At 39.3% G+C, this 18,964-nt stretch overlaps 1 protein-coding gene across 2 annotated transcripts in view; it reads right to left on the minus strand.

Annotated features, from left to right (window-relative positions):
* LOC149233608 (indole-3-acetaldehyde oxidase-like) overlaps positions 1-15,844 on the minus strand; it is a 355,169-nt gene extending 339,325 nt beyond the window's left edge. The window contains exons 1-2 of one of the 2 annotated variants that reach the window (XM_089379808.1): positions 15,434-15,844; positions 13,335-15,179 (exon numbers count right to left, since the gene is read on the minus strand). In XM_089379808.1, coding sequence (XP_089235934.1) covers positions 13,335-15,179; positions 15,434-15,608 — 2,020 coding nt within the window. In that variant the 5' untranslated portion in view covers positions 15,609-15,844. The remainder of the gene's footprint in view (positions 1-13,334; positions 15,180-15,433) is intronic. The other variant, XM_089379809.1, reaches the window with a different exon arrangement.
* Positions 15,845-18,964: the final 3,120 nt, after the last annotated feature.

Consider the following 18,964-nt stretch of genomic DNA (forward strand, 5'->3'; position numbering starts at 1 on the left):
CATTAGGTGGACCGGTCCAGTCACCGATTCTAGAGTTAAAAACTATGGGTAACACTACTTTGAGATCAAAGCCCCAAATTTAGAAGAGAAGCCCCATATGAAGTCTCAATGTGCCCTTGATTAACAAGCTTGGTTCATTTAGATGCACTGATGAATTATTGTACCTAGTGGTGAAGATGTAGCACTAGACATTATATGTAATTGGCAGGTGGTTTCATCATGGGCTAAGAAACTTAATTGGAGCCCAAGTACACCAGAGGATCATATTAGCATTCCTGGGTGAACCATCAAGAGCCATGGGACTCCCATCATGTGCAAAGCATCATTTCACTTCATGGGCACCTTCAGCGCCCTTAACATTCTGCTCATTGCCCCACATTATTCACAAGTTGATGCACTTGGACCAATGTGCCCCAACCAACTTAGCATTTACCACATGGTGTGGCAATTGACCCAAGGCCCAAAGGAGGTTTGTCTCACTCCTTAAGACATGGGAGGGCAAGCACCATCGTCAGAGCCCTTAGTATTGGAGTATTATAGGTTATTCTATCATTAGGAGACCCATGAGACCAATGTTTATGCTCCAAACACAAATTGGGGCCCCACATGAATATTTACTTGGAGAGTTAGGGGTCATCCCCTAGTTCAAGATTTATGGAGCCCTCTCACACATTTTGGCACAAAGAGGACTCAACATTGCCTTCCAACGACCCTACATCAGCATGACATCATCATTTCGGTTTGCATTTGGATGGCTAATTCATATTTTTGTAAAGCTACCTGGTAGGCTTGTGACCAAGGGATGTATCTTGCCCATTTTTATAATGTTGAGGGGTTTCTAGGCTAAAATTACGTTTGATGGATATGTATAAATAGATGAGAGCTCATTTGAGCTAACTCATCATCATCGCACTTGGGCTCAGTCTTCTTGAGATAATTTTGCACTTGTTCCTTTGGCTATTGGAGATCTTTTGGAATGCATTTTGACATTTGGAGCTAGTTCACATTTCTTTTTTGGAGCTCTTTCTTGGATCTTGAATGGATATATTGCATGTCACCTTGTAAATTCTTAATGTTGATGGATTTTTTCTCTTGAATTTGTTTAATGCATGAAATTGTTGCTTCTAGAATGTGCTAATTGTGCCCTAATTATTGAAAAATAATTTTGGAAGGCTTTCTAGTTGAGTATTGCATATGTTATTCAGTGTATGGCATATAATTAATGTCCCTAGTGGAAGAAATTCTTGAACTCTCCATGAAATTCGATTATGTTTTAAGCGGGTAAATGCTTAAACGTGGTACCTAGGGCATCATTTTTAAGCCTCCTTAGAGACGATTTAGCTCATCTTGAACATCGTAAGACTCCATATGTGTTAAAATTGACAACTAGGGCCAAATTCCACCTTGGGATAGCTCATTTGATGGAGATGATAATTTCATTGGATTCCTCTTTTCGAGAGGTCCAAGATTGATATAAAGATCATCTCATTTGGACAAGAAAAAGTGTGATTTTGAATTTATGACCACACATTTCCAATTTGTTCAGGTCGGCCTCAGCACAATGTAGGCTCAAGAAGCCCTATGGATGTGTCTCTTCACCCACAACAAAGTGTATCAATAGAAGAGACCTCACACCTCATTTGGACATCATTCACTCACATATTTCTTCTCTCTCTTCATTAGATTGGTTCATATAGCTTGGGCAACCTCTCTCTCTCTCACACGTGTGGCAAGGAGGACGATTTTCTAGGCAGAAAACTAAAGGTCGAACTTCAGACTTCACAACCAACGTTGACCGAGGTTGTTTTGACTGAATTTGACTGTGGTTTTAAGGGCAGAATTTCGTTTTCTTCGGGCCACATTTACTGGCACAAAAATCAAGAATTTTGGAGTTGTTTGACCTGCATTGACCGCATGCTTGTTTGACCACAGGGCTAACCACTAGTTGATCGAGTTTGAGTAGAGTTTTTGGGACTGTTTTGGGTTGACTTTGACCATTTCTAGAGGCCAAGTTTGATTTCCTTTGACCGAGCTTCAAAGGAGGTATTTGACTATTGTTTTGACCAGCATTGACTTTCTGGTTAGGGCTGAAGTTTGACTGCAGTTGACTGCAGAATTTGACAGGGTTGATTTGAATTTGTATTGGGCTAGTCTATTTGATTTTTGTACTCTCTCTCTCTGATGAATTATTGAGTAATAGTAAGAAGATTTGATCAAAGGGTTTTCCCCGCATTGGGGTTTTTCCCTGGCATCCGCCAAATCTGGTGTTCTCTTGTCTTGGCTTGTCTTCTGCATTTTGTTTTATGTTCTATCTGCATTTACTGTCAATGTGATTAATGGTTAATGTGATTGCTACTGAAATAATTGGAAATTGTTATTGGGCTGCTAAAGGAACATTGAAGTGATTGTGCTAGGCATAGAACATACCATTGTTATCTAAAATTAACATGGTATCAGATCTCGGGTGAAGACAAAGCCCAAGCAAGAGTAAGAAAAAGCAATCACTAAGGGAAGTTGTTGGACAAGAATTTGGAGCTAGCCTCAATGACGACTACATCATACTTCAAATCTGAGGACAAGCTTAAGGACAAATCCAACTATCATGCATGGAAGATGTCTCTGGATTTGACTTTGGAAGAAAATGATGCTATGGACTATGTCAAAGGAAGAGTGGTGGAACCTCCTTCAAATGCACCGCTGCTGCCAAAACAAAGTACAAGAAAGGTGAGGTCAAAGCTAAGAAAATTATTGTTGATTCCATTCACAAGCCTTTGGTTGCCTATATTTCTGATTTGGAAACATCTAAGGAGATGTATGACAAGCTGGTTGGGATGTTCAAAGTAAACAATGCAAATCAAGTCCTCTTTTTCAAGAATAAGTTGAAAGACATCAAGATGGAGAGAGGAGAATCCATTCAATCCTATCTATTGGAGAAGTTGTTGGCGACAAGAAGCTCACTCTTATTGCACTTGGAGGCCTTACAAGAGAATGGGATGTGTTTAACACCACCATCCTCAACAATGACAGGATTCCGGGTTTTGATGAATTATTGGCTAGATGCACTCATGCTAAAAGGAAGAACAATGTTGGTCCAAGAAGACAAGGTCAAGGATTTAAGCCGGGATTCAAAAAGGAAGAAAACGAAGATGCTTTAATTGCAACAAGTTTGGCCACTATGCTAGAGAGTGTCCTCACAAAAAGGATGCTCCAAGGGATGATGACAACAACAACCACAACAACTTCAAAGGCAACGACAATCAAAGGAACAACAAGTTCAACAACAAAGGAAAGAGGAATGCTCCTACTGCTCGATATGGAAATGGTCATCCTCCCAAAAGATCGAGAAACTCCAGGTATGAGGAAACTAATGTTGTACATAAGAAAAAATAATTTTATCTTATTTCTACCCTCACCACTACCTCTCCTCTGGATACATTGGATCATTGGTTGATTGATAGTGTGCCTCAAGGCACTTCACTAGGTACACGGAGGCACTCTCAAACTTGGTTGAAAAGAAGACAAATTTGGAGATCATACTTGGGGACAATGACACCTACCCCGTGAAAGGGATTGGGACTGTCACACTTCACTTAAATCAAGGTCAAACCCTTCATCTACAAGAAGTATTGTATGTACGTGATTTTAAAAAGAACCTGGTATTTATTTATGCGATGGAAGATAAAGGTTTCAAGGTAACATTTGTTGATGGGAAGGTACGTGTTTGGCAAAGGAACTTGAAAGATGCATTTACACTTGGATTTAGGGTTGAAGGTCTCTATCAGGTTGGAGGAAGTCCTTTGGGAGCTATGACTTGCGATACTTCTCTTCAATCCGAATTATGGCACCAAAGATTTGCTCACCTTCATTACAAAGCCTTACCTGATGTAAGGAAGATGGTCACAAGTATGCCCAAATTCAACATAGATCATGAAGGAGTTTGTCAGGGTTGTGCAACTGGAAAACATACAAGGGGACCATTCCCTTCAAGTGAAAGTCAAACTACCAATATTCTTCAATTGGTCCATTCTGATCTATCAGGTATGTTGCCCGTAACATCTTTAGGAGGATACTTGTACTATGCAATTTTTGTGGATGACTTCTCTCACAAAACATGGATCTATTTCTTGAAGAAGAAGGACAAAGTGTTCAAATGGTTCTGCTCTTTCAAAGCCTTGGTCGAGAATCAAACAAGGAAGAAGATCAAAATATTGAGGACCGATAATGGAACCGAATATGAGTCAAATGAATTCAATGACTATTATAGAGAAGCTGGCATTAAGAGGGAGACTACTACTGCATATACTCCTGAGAAAAATGGAGTTGCCGAAAGGAAGAATCAAACTATCATAAAAGCCACCCGTGCCATGCTTCATGACCAAGGCCTACCGAAGTTCTTATGGGAAGAAGCTGCCAACACCACTGTATATGTTCAAAATAGGTGCCCGCATCAAGCATTGGACTTCAAGACACTCGAAGAAGTTTTCACCGGTAAGAAACCTAATGTTTCTCATTTTAGAATTTTTGGTTGTCCCGTATATTTTCATGTGCTGAAAGAGAAAAAAAACAAGCTAGATGCATCTGGGAAGAAAGGAACTTTTGTGGGCTATAGTGAAACTTCAAAGGCAAATAGAATCTATGTGCCTGGTCAAATAGAAGTGGAAATAAGTCATGATGTCACCTTCGATAAAGATTCTGACCTTGCGAAATTCGAAGATCTTCCTATCCCTAGGAAGGACAATGATGATAATGCAAGAAAGATGGATGAATCTCCGACAGATGATCTGATGCCCGATGTTGAAAGCCTGATGGATCCCATTGATCCACCTCCTAGTGACCCCTCTACCTCAAGGAAAAGACCTTTGTGGCTCAAAGATACTCTTGAAGATGCTCAAAGACATGTTGCACCAAGGGGGACATTTCGTGAAAGCAAGAAGCCGAACAGGTACCAAATGTACTTAGCTGCTATGAGTAGCATTGTTCAATCTGAGCCATGTACGTTAGAAGAAGCCGTGAAGCACCAAGTGTGGAAGGTGTTGGAATTTCTAAGTCTAACTGTTAGAAACCCTTCATGTACTTTTCTAATTTATTTCTGCCTACTTGTTCTGATTAATTAACAAGTTATTTACCATGTAAATACTGAAAATAAATACAAGTACATGCTCAACACGTTACAGATCATCAACTGAAGGAAACAAAACAATCACACAAGTGACACCGTTGTTTTTGGACCAATGTCCTCGGAAAACCCAATGCGGGAAAACCGGTGCAACTATCTGAGGATTTTAATTATTAAGCAGTTTCAGAATACAATCTGGGTGCCAAAACTGGCTCACCCAATAGAGAATAATCTCGGCAGTAGTACCTCTCATCGGAGATAGATTTTCTCGTTGAAACCCCGGATAAACACTCCGAGAGCTCCTAGCTCCAATCTGCCCCACGAAAACCCCAGCGTCAGCCTCTAGGGACTGTGTCAGCTCTTTCTGGCCCAACATCACCCTAGCTCACCCTGCGTCAGCCTCTGGAGGCACTGCGTCAGCCCTTAGAGCCTCTACGTCACCCACGCTGGCTCTCTGAGGCACTGTGCAGCTCCTAGCTACCTCTACGTGAGCCCTGGCTAGCTCTACGTCCCTCTCTTCAAGTTTCTGCGTTGATCCTCCTGGTACTATCCCTACCTCTCCGCTTCTGTATTCACTGCCCCTCAGCTGCAACTCTGATCACTCTTTTGACTTCCTCAGCAAACCTTGCCCCAAAAAATCGAAATCTTGATCAACTCGGTGTGTTCTCCAAATGACCCTCAAGCCTCCTCTTATACTTTTATCGTTGACAAATCAACGGCTGAGATTAAGTCCCTAATCAACAACTAAGATTAACTTTGGCTTGACCCATGACTTTTCGACCCTTCTAACACAGTTTTATATTAATTCACATTAATATTTTATTTTCCCTAAGTTTAGACTAAGGGACTCCATTAAAAATATTAATTATTTTAATATCTCCCAAACTGTTTAGAATCTACCCAAACCATTTCTAGGTATTGGAGATCTCATGTGCTTTAGCCTCTCCACCAATTTTCATGGCTAGAGCACATCCGATGCTACCCCAAATCAACACTCCCTCTTAGCAAGGATTGTGCTCTAGTAAGATTCCTCACTGAGCATCACCCTGATCATCCGGCATCGGTCCCTGTGCTGATGTTAGGCCTGCTGCCCAACATCCTCTGCACTGTTGCATCATGTACTGCTACCCATGTCCCTGCCACTGCCACTGCTGCATTTGTACGGCAGCCCCTCTCATCATGCTGCCCATAGCACTAACACTGCTAACTGTTGCACTGCAACTCAGTTACTGAGAAGTAAGTAACTAATACCATGTATCACTTTATCCATGATATGGTACCACAAGGAGCAATAAGGCTCCATCACATAAATATTGATGAGCAGGTCGCAGATATTCTCATGAAGCCCTTGGAGAAGGTCGAATTCTTAACCTTCGGAGAGAGACTTGGAGTCATGGAAAGACCCTCCTATGAGGGTCCCACGTGAGTTGGACATTGAGCTCTGGAAGCTCCTAGGGGCTTGGGGTACTTCTTGGAGCTATGAGCGACCATAGGGTGAGTGGTTCACCTTCTCCTAGTGGTGCGCTATGTACAGGGTGAGTGGTTCACCTTCCCCTAGTGGTGTGCTATGTATAGGGTGAGTGGTTCACCTTCCCCTGTGATACCCCATGATGGTTGACATGTATGTAGGGTGAGTGGTTCACCTTCCCCTATGATTGAAATATGCATAGGACGAGTGATTCACCTTCTCCTATGGCATATGAGTAGGAAGAGTAGTTCACCTTCTCCTGTCGATGCCCCAGCATACATCCTACCCATGGAGTCTGAGACTCATGGGAAGTACCTCTCATCTGGCCAATGAGTTGGGAAAAGTGGTTAGGGACCATAGCACTATCGATGGATGCATTGTGTATTGTCGTACTCCCTATGACTAGGATGCATGGTGTTCAACAGCTTGATCTGGGATCATTTGAGGTTCTACCTCTAGACTGACTTTTGTCAGTGGAGAGTGATAAGGTCTTGTGACTCACTCTCGATCAATTCTTCTTCATTATTACTTCATGGTTCAGCAGAACAGAGATGACAAAGATGGTACATGACGAAAGGATGGCATGATGATGACAGATGGATTGGCAAGTGGAATTCTCCCAAGTTGAGAGGGAGTGTTAAAATTGAAAACTACGGCCAAATTCCACCTTGGGACAGCTCATTTGATGGAGATGATAATTGCATTGGATTCCTCTTTTCGAGAGGTCCAAGATTGATATAAAGATCATCTCATTTAGACAAGCAAAAGTGTGATTTTGAATTTATGACCACACATTTGCAAATTGTTCAAGTCGGCCTCAGCTTAATGTAGGCTCTGTTACCCACCATTTTGTGGGTGATATCCCTAGGAGATTTTTTTTTTTCTCCAAGATGGTCCTCAGCCGGCAATTAGCAACCACTAGCTAGCTCATTGTACCATTTCTCCGCCACCTGAGCTAGCCATGTGGTCCCTCGCCCATCTGCCATGATTGTATGTTTGAAGGTGGGCCTCCCAAACCTAAAGGTATGCCTTGTCATTCGATAATTGAGTATTTTAGTTTGCTTATCATGGACACTTATGGGCATGGATTAATGGGGGGATTCAGCGGAAAGAATGGGTTAAGTCTGTGCTCTTGTTCCCTAGACCGTTTTGGATATTAACCTTGGATTCTAGTCCCGTGGAATCTCTTTTACTAACCATTTGGCTTTAGGGATGGTATTTCATGGGAAACCCCGATTCTGGTTGTGTGGTCCCACTCCCTTATCCGCTTATATTACCCCCCCTTTCCATGCATTATTACCCCATCCATCATTTCTCCCACTTGGGTCCAAATTCCTCCACTGGGTCCACATAGGGTTGGCCCGCCCCTTCCCCTTGCCCACACCTCGGGTCAGGCCTAGAATCATGCCTGAAGGTTGATGCAGCTAAAAATAAAGACAAAAGCATATTTGGCCACATTCAACAAGAAAATGTACCACAAAATGTAAAATATTGCCGAGACAAAAACATTTAGCACGTGGGCAAAAGCCAATACATGAATTCTACCCCATCATCATGGCCATCACCTTGGTCCCTCCTGGTTCTACTAGCCTCCTTCATCATATAGGAACCCATTATTGTCCCAACACCTAGTGGGCAATAAACTACCCCACCTTAAAAGGGGGTATTCACTGCTATATCTTATGTATCATGCTCTTACCCCTTGAGCCCCGAGCCGTTAATCAAAGAAAATCATAAAAAGGAAAAAGGCATATAAAGAAGGGTGGAAAAATCAAGGCCGAGGCACCTCATATACCACGATTTCTCCCTCTTATGCATTATAAACCCAAGTGTGGGCTTCCCTTTTACTAGCTACCCTTGTACCGCAGCATGTGGCCCAGGGATGCCCCTTCTCATCCCCTACTTCATGCACCTATCTGTCACATGCCACCACCTTTTGAAGGATGTACCTTGAACATATTATCCCCTTTAGAAGTAGAAACCACCTAATAGGATACTTAACTCCATTTGGAGTTAGGAGACATTGGCACATCCCGAAACCCATTATGGAAGGGCAAGCCATTATTAAGTCCCCACCTGTGGTCCATGGTTGTTAAGCTCATTTAGTTGATTTCTCTAATGATTTGTTGTATTGGAATGCTAGGGAACACATTGGATCTTATGCAGGAATGAAGATGGTCTCCATCTTGGGTTTGGTCTCCCTATACGGAGCCTTAATCCTCCAGAGGGCTACATTGGCACATGTAGAGCATGTGTTGAGAGCCATGGGCCTCCACAGCAGTAGAAAACACTCCATGAATCCCCGAGGATGGTCAAAGATGCTCGAGATACTCCCACTAGATGAACAAGATGCACCTGGTTCACCTTTGCCTAGCCGACCCCACAGATGTACCATGCACTTGGTAGTTGACCCAGAACTTGTAGAATAATGTGGTATCCCATATACCATCATCAAAGCCCTTGCAGATGATCTACAAGCATCTTTGACCCATTTGGAGACCCATGAGGTTATTATTGTGCCCCCACACCCATTGGGAGCACCACAAGTTTATTGTTTGGAGAACAAGGGGCCAACCCCTTGTCCATCACTTTTGAGGGTCCTACTCTTCATTATGGCACCCATGGACCTCATCAGGCCTCTTAGAGGGCTCTACGACATGTATTATTCATCATTTGACCTCTTAAGAGGCATATTCTTTCATTTGTGAGCTAGTTTGGTGGGCTTGTCACCAAAAGTTAGAATATTAGCACATTATTTTATTTTTGGGGCTTATGTAGGCCAAGGAGACTAATTTGAACTCCTCATTAGTGTATAAATACAAGTGAGATGATTTCATTTTCTCATCATCACTTTGGATTGGATCTCTTCTCTCTCTTGAGAATTTCGTACTTTTTCTTGGAGGATGAATTGGAGCTTTATGGATGAATTTTGATTTGTGGATTTGGTTTATATTATCTTGGAGCTTCTCTATTGTCAAATTGTGGATGGTTGGATATGTTCTATTACATGTAAGTACATGCTTTTAATGTTATTCTTGTTTTACTTTGTCATATACATTGGATTGGGATTTTCGCTATTTTTAGGGCTAATTGTTGCATGCATTTACTGCTTAAATTGTGGAATTTTGTCTCTATATAGCATCTCTCAATGTATGGGCCATGTAATTTGAATGAAATCTCCTAGGGATAATTCTATCAACGAATTCATCTTGATAAGCCATCACCTTTTGCACATCGAAGTATAAAAGCTGCAAGATTGCTTCTCTTTGACCTAGAAGGCTAGCGAGGTAGTCTTGAGGCCTCCTTGACTAAGAACCAAAGGTCTTCATTCATATTTATCATAGACTCCATTCTCCCAAGATTAAGGCACTGATCTACTAAGAGGTGGTCACCTAAAATCAATTCCTTTTCACCTTTTCCTAGGTCTAGCCAAGTTGGGTCATCTAGGGCATCATTTTCCTGACAAGATATCCCTCCAAAAAGTTCAAACTCCTAGCCTCTCCTGCGCTAGTGTCTCCCCAAGGCCTCCTCCAATTTTGAAGCCATTCCGACGATGGAGTTGTGAGAAAAGCCAAACCCTAGCTCTGAGATCAAACTTTGCCCTAGCATCCTCAAGGCTAGTGCCTCATAGAATCAATTCAACACCTTTAAGTGAATATTTTTTCTTTGATGCTTCCCCCCACCTTGTCTAGGTTAAGAACATCATTGGTTGCTAAACTCTTACCTTCTAACCTAGGTTGGGTCCACTTGGTCCCGTGTGGTCCCGTTCCTTTGAAAAGACAATTCTTCAAGAACCATCCAAGATACCAATCTTCAACAGGGATTGTGAAACTCTTTCACGGGTCAAATTCCCTTAACCTAACCCTAAAATACTCCCATCCTTATCCTAGAAGACATTGTACCTTGCTTAGAAAGCAAGCAAGCTCTATCCTTCAACCTCTTCTAGAAAGGGATCATTTGGGTCACTCCACATCCACTTATTGATTTATCCTTCACTGGTGACTCCATAATATACAGGGTCTCCTCCCATCGGTGAAAGTAGATAAATAGTAGGGAGCTTTAGCTGAGGTGATAGCGGGCTAAGTCTCCATCTGTTGCCATTGGTCTAGCATTTGCCCTTTAGGAATCCCCTTTAGGTCCCCTGCTAGTTTGAGTGGTAACAGGCTCAAGAAGCCCAATGGATGTGTCTCTTCTCCCACAACGAAGTGTATATATAAAAGAGACCTCACACCTCATTTGGACATCATTCACTCACACATTTCTTCTCTCTTCATCAGATTGGTTCATACATCTTAGGCAACTTCTCTCTCTCTCACACGTGTGGCAATGAGGACAATTTTCTAGGCAGAAAATTACAGGCTAAATCTAAGACTTCAAGACCAGCGTTGACCGAGGTTGTTTTAACTGAATTTGACTGCGGTTTTAAGGGAAAAATTCCTCTTTCTTCAGGCTGCATTGACTGGCACAAAAATTGAGAATTTTGGAGTTGTTTGACCTGTGTTGACCACAGGACTGACCGTTGGTTGATTGAATTTGACCAGAGTTTTTGGGATTGTTTCGGGTTGACTTTGACCATTGTTGGAGGTCAAATTTGACTTCCTTTGACCGTGCTTCAAAGGACGTATTTGACTATTGTTTTGACCAGCGTTGACTTTCTGGTTAGGGATGAAGTTTGACTGCAGTTCACTGTAGAATTTGACAGGGCTGATTTGACTTTGTATTGGGCTAGTCTATTTGACTTTTGTACTCTCTCTCTCTACTAAACTATTGAATAATAATAAGAAGATTTGATCAAAGGGTTTCCCCACATTGGGGTTTTTCCCTGGCATCCACCAAATCCGGTGTTCTCTTGTCTTGGCTTGTCTTCTGCATCTTGTTTTATGTTTTATCTGCATTTACTGTTAATGTGATTAATGGTTAATGTGATTGCTATTGAAATAGTTGGAAATTGTTATTGCGTTGCTAAAGGAACATTGAAGTAATTGTGCTAAGCATAGAACATACCATTGTTATCTAAAATTAACAAAATGACCAAATGATAGGACACTAATCCAAGTCCTTAGTGGTCATCTCTACTTTTCATCCATATTTTTTTCTCTTAAAATTTGATCCTTTTAAGGCTAGGGTGAAACTCTAGGGCTTGCAACAAAATTTTAGGGAGGTGATTTTTCGGGAATTCGAGAGCCTAAACATCAAGCTTAAGGTCTAGGCTACCTATGCTGCAAGTTTGGTGGGCATCCACTCAAGTTTCATCCATAAAATCTCTTGCCCTAGGTGTTGCTCCATGCGGGAAACCCTAGGTTCTTCTCCCTCAACTTGAGGACTTTGTTGAAGGTTGTATGAGCTAAGTACTTGTTGAAGTATATCATAAGAAGCCTTTTGTTTTGGGCATTGACCTTGTGTATACCTATTCCCATAAAAAAAAATCAAAACCCTAGCTCTTGTGCCTTCTTTTCTAGGGCTTCTCTTAGAGAGAGATTTGCTTCTTTGAAGCCTTGTACCTTTATTGAGCCTCTCTTTCGAATGAGCTCTAGCTTGATCACCTCATACCCAATACCTAGCATATCTATTTTAAGTGATCTCCTTCCTACTGGGACCCCTCCCATCGGTGAAAGTTCATAAAGAGTAGGGGACATTAGCTGTGGTAACAGTGGGTCATTGTCCCATTGTTAGCACTTAGTTTAGCTCCTTGCCTTGTAAGGTTTCCCTCTACAAGCCCTGCTAGATTTTGTGGTAACAAGCACAATCTTACAACTCTGATAGTTTCTCTAGTACAACTTTGTGAGCATATCCCTCATCTTCTTTGCAGTATCTCTCTCCGACAAATGGGGTATCAGATGACCTTTGACCCCATCGAGAATAATTCGTGGTGCCTTGGCCTCCTTGACCTCATGCAAGTCAAGATCAATTGGATCTAAGTTTGGCGGCACCATTGTTATATTAACGAAGTTCCACAGTTTGTTCTCCTTGAAAACAGCTGAGATTTGAACCTTCCACTATAGATCATTTGAAGGGCCTTCCAATCTGTCTTCATATTGAACGCTAGTGGCCATGGTAGAAAACCCTAGAAGTTGGTGTACCGATCTCTAATTATTTGTCGTGATAACTGTCTCTTGCCATCTAAAGTCCTGACTTGGGGAATTCATTAAATAATTGCCATAGAAGATAATTGAGGTGATTGGCTGCATGTCATGGCACCTGACCTATGCAGAACCACCTTCCAAGCTACAATCTCAACATGCCCAGCACGTTGATGCAGCTAAAAATAAAGATAAGAGTGTAAGAAAGCCATAACGAAAGATAAAAGCAATGAAAGCCAAATACTGTCAACTCTATCTCTTCCTTGAATCCCAGTGGGAAGAGCTACATCTTGAATTGCAGGCCAAGGGCTTTCTATTGATTAGGGATGCAAGGAAGTTTGATTCCTCTGCTTACTCTGATTTGATCACAGAAGTTTCACTGTACATCCTTATCTCATGTACATATGTTGTTCACTTTGTAGGTGTACATAATATTGTCTTTGTAATATATGAAGCATTTTTGCCCAAAAAAAGTACCATTTTATGTAAAATGTTCATCCAGAGTTTACTTTAGATTCTTCACAAGCGTTAACAAGCATATGAACACGAGAATGTGTTGCTGGTATCAAATTCTTTCATATAAACCATGAATAGCTTGGCTTGAGACATGATGATGTAAAATCAAGATAGTTGACATCTACAGTCGGGAATGCAGAGGACAGGAAATTACCTGATGCCTGGAGCTCAGCACCAACTTTTGCAGAAGGCTGGCCTACTGGATAGTAATCTTTGTGGAACTCCATCATCTGTTTCCCAAGTGTAAGACATTTTGGTCTACAACACAATTTCTTTGCACTGGAATCGATACTACTCAGGCCCCTGTTTGCTTCCAGAGAATCATTCAAATTAACGGACCTACTTATTTCATCCATACCATTTGGGTGGAAAGTAATAGAGGGAATTACTCTATCTTTTACTAGAGGGAGAAAGAAATCAAAAAGGAAACCAACAACCACACTTTGCCTGTAAGCTGATTTTGGAGTGCCTTCCACAGGAATGATAGACACTTTAAGCATTTGAATTGCTTCCAAAAGAACAGCTGAAGTTATAACTTTACCAACCAAGAATTCCTCCACATTCTTAGCCCTTATGGCATGTCTCACACCGAAAGCACCAAAAGCAAGTCGAACACTCTCTATCATCCATTTACCCTGAGATTTATTGGGTGAAATTTGAGCCAAGAAGGCAGCATTTACATAGGAAACTGCATTACCAAGGGGACGAGGGGATGCCCTGTATGTCTTGAACAACAAATTGTTGTAAGATCCAACACTACCATCGCTCTTAAGATCTTTGACTGGGTGACTAGATTCATTCCAGTATGGAATGCATACTGATAGTAGTAATGACCCTGAATCTAGAGGTTTGTCAAGGAATTCCTCCATGGTTAACATGGATTCTATTCTTTCGGCTGAAATAACTTTGACTGATGCACCCACTCCCAAGAGGATGGTCGCAACATCTGAATCAAAGGGCAGTTTCTGGGCCATAATTATGTTGCCACCAATACTTGCTGTATTTCTGATGAATCCAGAAGCAACCATTTTCAGGTGACTGGCGATGCCTTCGAAAACTACATTTCTGTTATGACCCTCTTTACTCTGATCTGAAACATCAGTGGTAATGTGTTTTCTATCCTCTAAAGCTTCGATAAGTTTGGCAATTGTTACTGCTGCTCCAACCTCAATCCTAGAATCCTGTATGTTGATGACCTGTAGCTCTGGGATATTACCGATATCAACAAGCACTTTAGGGTTCATTTCCTTGTAGATTCCAGCACTTGTATTTCCAACAACCAGCTTAAGTTCGAGATCTTTACTGCCGGCCTTTCTCAAATTTAAAGCTGTCAAAACCTCCTCCAAACTGGATGGTCTGATCCAGAAACGCTCTTCTCCTTTAACATCCTCTTTATAAGAAAACTTCAATGTCGATTCTCTCGGTACTTCACCATTTTGGCTATTGCAATTAGGAATTGCAGGTCCACTGGCTAGAAACTCCGTCTTTAAAAAATCTGGGAAAGTACAAACTGTAGTTGGATTGTAGCCAGGCAACTTATTAGGGTCACCGGGTTCACCCTTTTTCCAAAACGAGTTTATACCCAAGTCCTCCAAATCTACATCTCCTGCAAAACTTTTGCAAACATCAGCAATGGGCCTGTATCCTGTACATCTGCATAAATTGCCTGCAATAGCTTCCTCTGCTTCCAACGCCGAAAAATTGGTAAACCCGTGCTTGTGATCAGGTTTTTCTTTAGATTCAGCTCGGCGAAGAGCAGCAAAGATAGACATACACATTCCTGGAGTGCAGTATCCACACTGCGATCCATGAAATCCTGCCATTCTTTTGTGAACAGAATGATATCCATCCCTGCAATTCCCAAGACCTTCAGAAGTTGTAATAGAACAGCCATCAATAGAACCCAACAAGGTCAAGCAGGAACTAATTGAAAATTCTTCTATCTTCTTTGTTTTAGTGTTATATTTTGACAAAAGCACCACACAAGCTCCACAACCACCTGTTACCAATACAAGCAATCAATGCAAAATCTAAAAAGCAACAGCCTCTGTAACATCCAAGGTAAAATAGCTATCAATACAAGCAAACAATGCCAAATTTAAAAAGCGAGTCTATGTATCATCTAAGGTGAAATAGAAATGTTTCAGTGAATCACAGAAATCTACAAAGAATATAATACTAAAGCATATATATATTAATGATGAATGGAATATATATATATATATCATGAATGGTTGGGCTTCCAGATCATACCTTCCCCACAACCCAGCTTAGCTCCTCTGTATTCGGTGTGATAACGAAGATAATCGAGCACTGTAGTTGCTGGATCGATTTGCGAGAGGTCTACTTCTATTCTCTGCCCATTCAGACCAAACACAAGAGGTCTCGCAGCTGCGGACGCCATTGCAGAGGTCGATGGTTTAAGCATGGTAGAAGTTTTGAATCATTCTTATTTATGGCCATCTGCATCGAGGAAGACCTGATTTTTTAGTTGTTTAATGAGGTGACGACCTGCGTGCAGTTGGACTTGATCAATTAGTTGTTTAATGAGCTGATGATGGTGGACTGCGTGCACTTACATCAGGCGTGGGATATGGGCACTCAGATAGCTCGCCATTCCATTGATCGACCACGGATGAGAGGCGGCTACGTTCATGTTTGATATCCCAAAACGACAACGTAATCTGGGGCCAAATCACTTACATTATTTCCTTGTCCCCTGTCTCTGGGTCAAATAACTTTTATTATTCGTCATTATTATTTCTTTCTTTCTTAATGTTATGATTTGAAATTAAAAATTTAAATCACATGGGAAATGAGCTTATTATGACTTTTATAAATATTTGCGATTGAAATCTTGAAATCAATTTAACCTATATTATTTCTTTCGCCCTTGTTTGTGTTCCTCCGGGTCAAATAACTTTTATTATTTATTTCTCTGGTCTGAGTTATCTGATGAAACGAAATAATATTTTAAGGTTTACACGATTAAAAATAATTTATGAGAATATTAATTTTTTGTTTTTCATTTTTGCAATTTAATTGCTTATGTTTGAATTTTTTAAATCATATCAACAATGAACTTGTGAATTTTAAATATTGGACATATATTATTTTTTCTCTGTTGTTTGTGTTTTTTGGGATCAAATAATTTTTATTATTTATTTTTCATGTCTTAGTTTTCTAATGAAATGAAATGGATCAAAATAATTTATGAGATTAAAAATAGCTTATAAGACTATTAATTTTTTGTTTTTCATTTTTTGCAATTCAATCTTTTGTGTTTAATTTTTTTTTAATCACATGGACAATGAACTTGTGGATTATAAATATTGGAATTGGATTCTTGAAATTAATTTTATATGTATAAAAATATTGTGATTATTTTTAAATTATAATATTATATATGTTTTATTTTATAGTAAATTTAATATTTGATTATTTGTAAATATAAATACCTTTTTAATTAAGAAACTATCAAGTTTATTAAAGAGTTTAAATTCTAATTTATAAATTATAAATATGTATAGATGTTAATTCTATATTTTATTATTTAAATTTAATTTCCTATTTGTTTTATTTTTGTCTTTTTCACTTTACATTTCTAATTTAATGGCTCTTACTTGGAGCCATTAAATTAGAAATTCTTAAATGTTATCAATGATAATTGGGTCCTAAAATACTAATAAGAGAGAAGATGTTTTAAATTAGAAATTTTTAGAAATGTTATCAATGATAATTGGATTTTTAATGGTTAAAGAATGTGAATAGTTTCTCTTTTTTTCCTTCTCAAAATATTCTTCCACGAGGATACTAGTGAAAAGGAAGATGTATTGAAATCTTCATTATATTAATGTATTTGGTGCACCATGTTGAAGATGAAACAATAAAATTTGTCAATATTGTAAGTGTAAAATTTGTTGCAAAATTATCATGTTCCACTTAATAACAGTCCATTTCTAAATGTTTTTCTACTTTTTTTTTCTTTTGATGGTTTATGATGGCAATGCCATAATGTTGTAGCATGTTCATAATCAAAACAAAGTTTATAGCCAAACAATGCATTCAAAATTTAGAAGTCCTATTTAACTTTTATTATTATTATACAATTTCATAAACAAATTTAATTAAATTAGTACATTATAATGATATGTAAGGAAGGAAGATATAGTTATTAGTTTCAAGATTTAATATGATAAATTTATTTGAATTATTGTTAATTATTAAGTCTGGGTTAGGTCAATTAGTCAAGCTCTAGTTGCTAAAAGCACCTCACTAATGGGAGGTTATGGGGTCAATTCTCCTCAATGCCCTTAAGATTAGGCTCTTCTAATACGCTGGTAGGAAGTGATCCCTTTAGATGAATCGATATTTCCTCGGTGAAAAAAACTATTGTTAATTATTTATTAAAGAAAAAAATTATTGTTAATTATTTATAAAATTCAATAATCTCAATATTTCCAATGGAGATTAAAAAATCTTTGCTCATCTTATAATTTCCAAATAAATTTTATTTAAAAATTATATACACTTTCCATGATTTAAAAAAAATCATGTACCTTCCATCTAAAAAAAGGCTTTTGACTAATAATATTTTATATGTCTATCTTATCACCAACTCTCTTTATCTATTTTAAAGCTAAGTTCTAAATTGAAAAAACTTTTTATAATGGAAAATTATTATATTCTTGAAACTGGATTACATTTTTATTTTTAAATTTTTGCATATTATTTTAAATTAGATTTTCCTTGTTAGGGGTGCACACAAGAGAAGTGGGTGGCGATGGGACACCACCATCCCCACCGCACCATCACAATTAATTTATGGTACACCTAAGCGACCTTCCATTACTCCCTACATGCAAACCTATGTTGAGCCATATGTGTTATTTCTACATCCTCATGTTGTGAGTTTCATTTCCAATCCTCAAGCCCACCTCACCATTCCAAACCACTTCAACGCCATCTGCTCTCATTAAGTCTTTGTTCCTCACCACCGACAATGTAACTCCTTTGTGATTGCATAGAGCAACATGCCTTTCTAGTCATGGAACCTTCCATCCCCAATGTGGTTTCCCTCTTCATTTTTGGGGAAGGTCTAGGTCCCCTTGATCTGTCCTCCCAAATCTTGGCTTTTTCCCTCAACATTCCAATTCTGTAACCTCTTCCTCAATCCTAGGGTGTGATGGACCTCTAATGCATAGTCAATGGGTATCTTTGTGCAAGCTTGGCCGATTTCAGGGTAGATTTGATGTGGATATTTATAGTTTCTATGTCTCTTTGGTAGCATCACTACAAGCTAGACACAACTATTCCCTTTTGTTTATCTAGAAATCTAGTATATCATGTTGCTTTTTGGTAGTGGGACAAATTTTATAATGCTTTTGTAAAATTTTGGACTATAAGTTGATTATTCCATCCCTAGTCTAGTTTCCTCAGTGATAGGACGCGACTGAAATAAGTAAAAAACAACTTATGTTATCTATTTTCAATATGCAATAAAACTTCTAAATTTACGAATAAAAATAATTAGATTTAGAATTATCCTTTCAATTGCATTAAGAAGAGTAAAATATCTTTCACATTAATTATAACTGACATATATAAATAATAATTGAAATTTCTAATATAAACAACATTAATAGTTGCAATGCAGCGTAGTCCCTTCCTCTACCGCTAATTAATTGTTTAAGGCTATGTAGAGTGTGGAAGAAGCACAATGAAAGCTTCCTCCACACTTATGCACTCCTCCTAATAACATATCACAATGACAATAGTTATTGA

The sequence above is a fragment of the Pinus tabuliformis genome, chromosome J (genome assembly GCF_031772625.1).
Source record: "Pinus tabuliformis cultivar Carrire ecotype Pingquan chromosome J, CPIR1, whole genome shotgun sequence".
Taxonomy (NCBI): Eukaryota; Viridiplantae; Streptophyta; class Pinopsida; order Pinales; family Pinaceae; genus Pinus; species Pinus tabuliformis.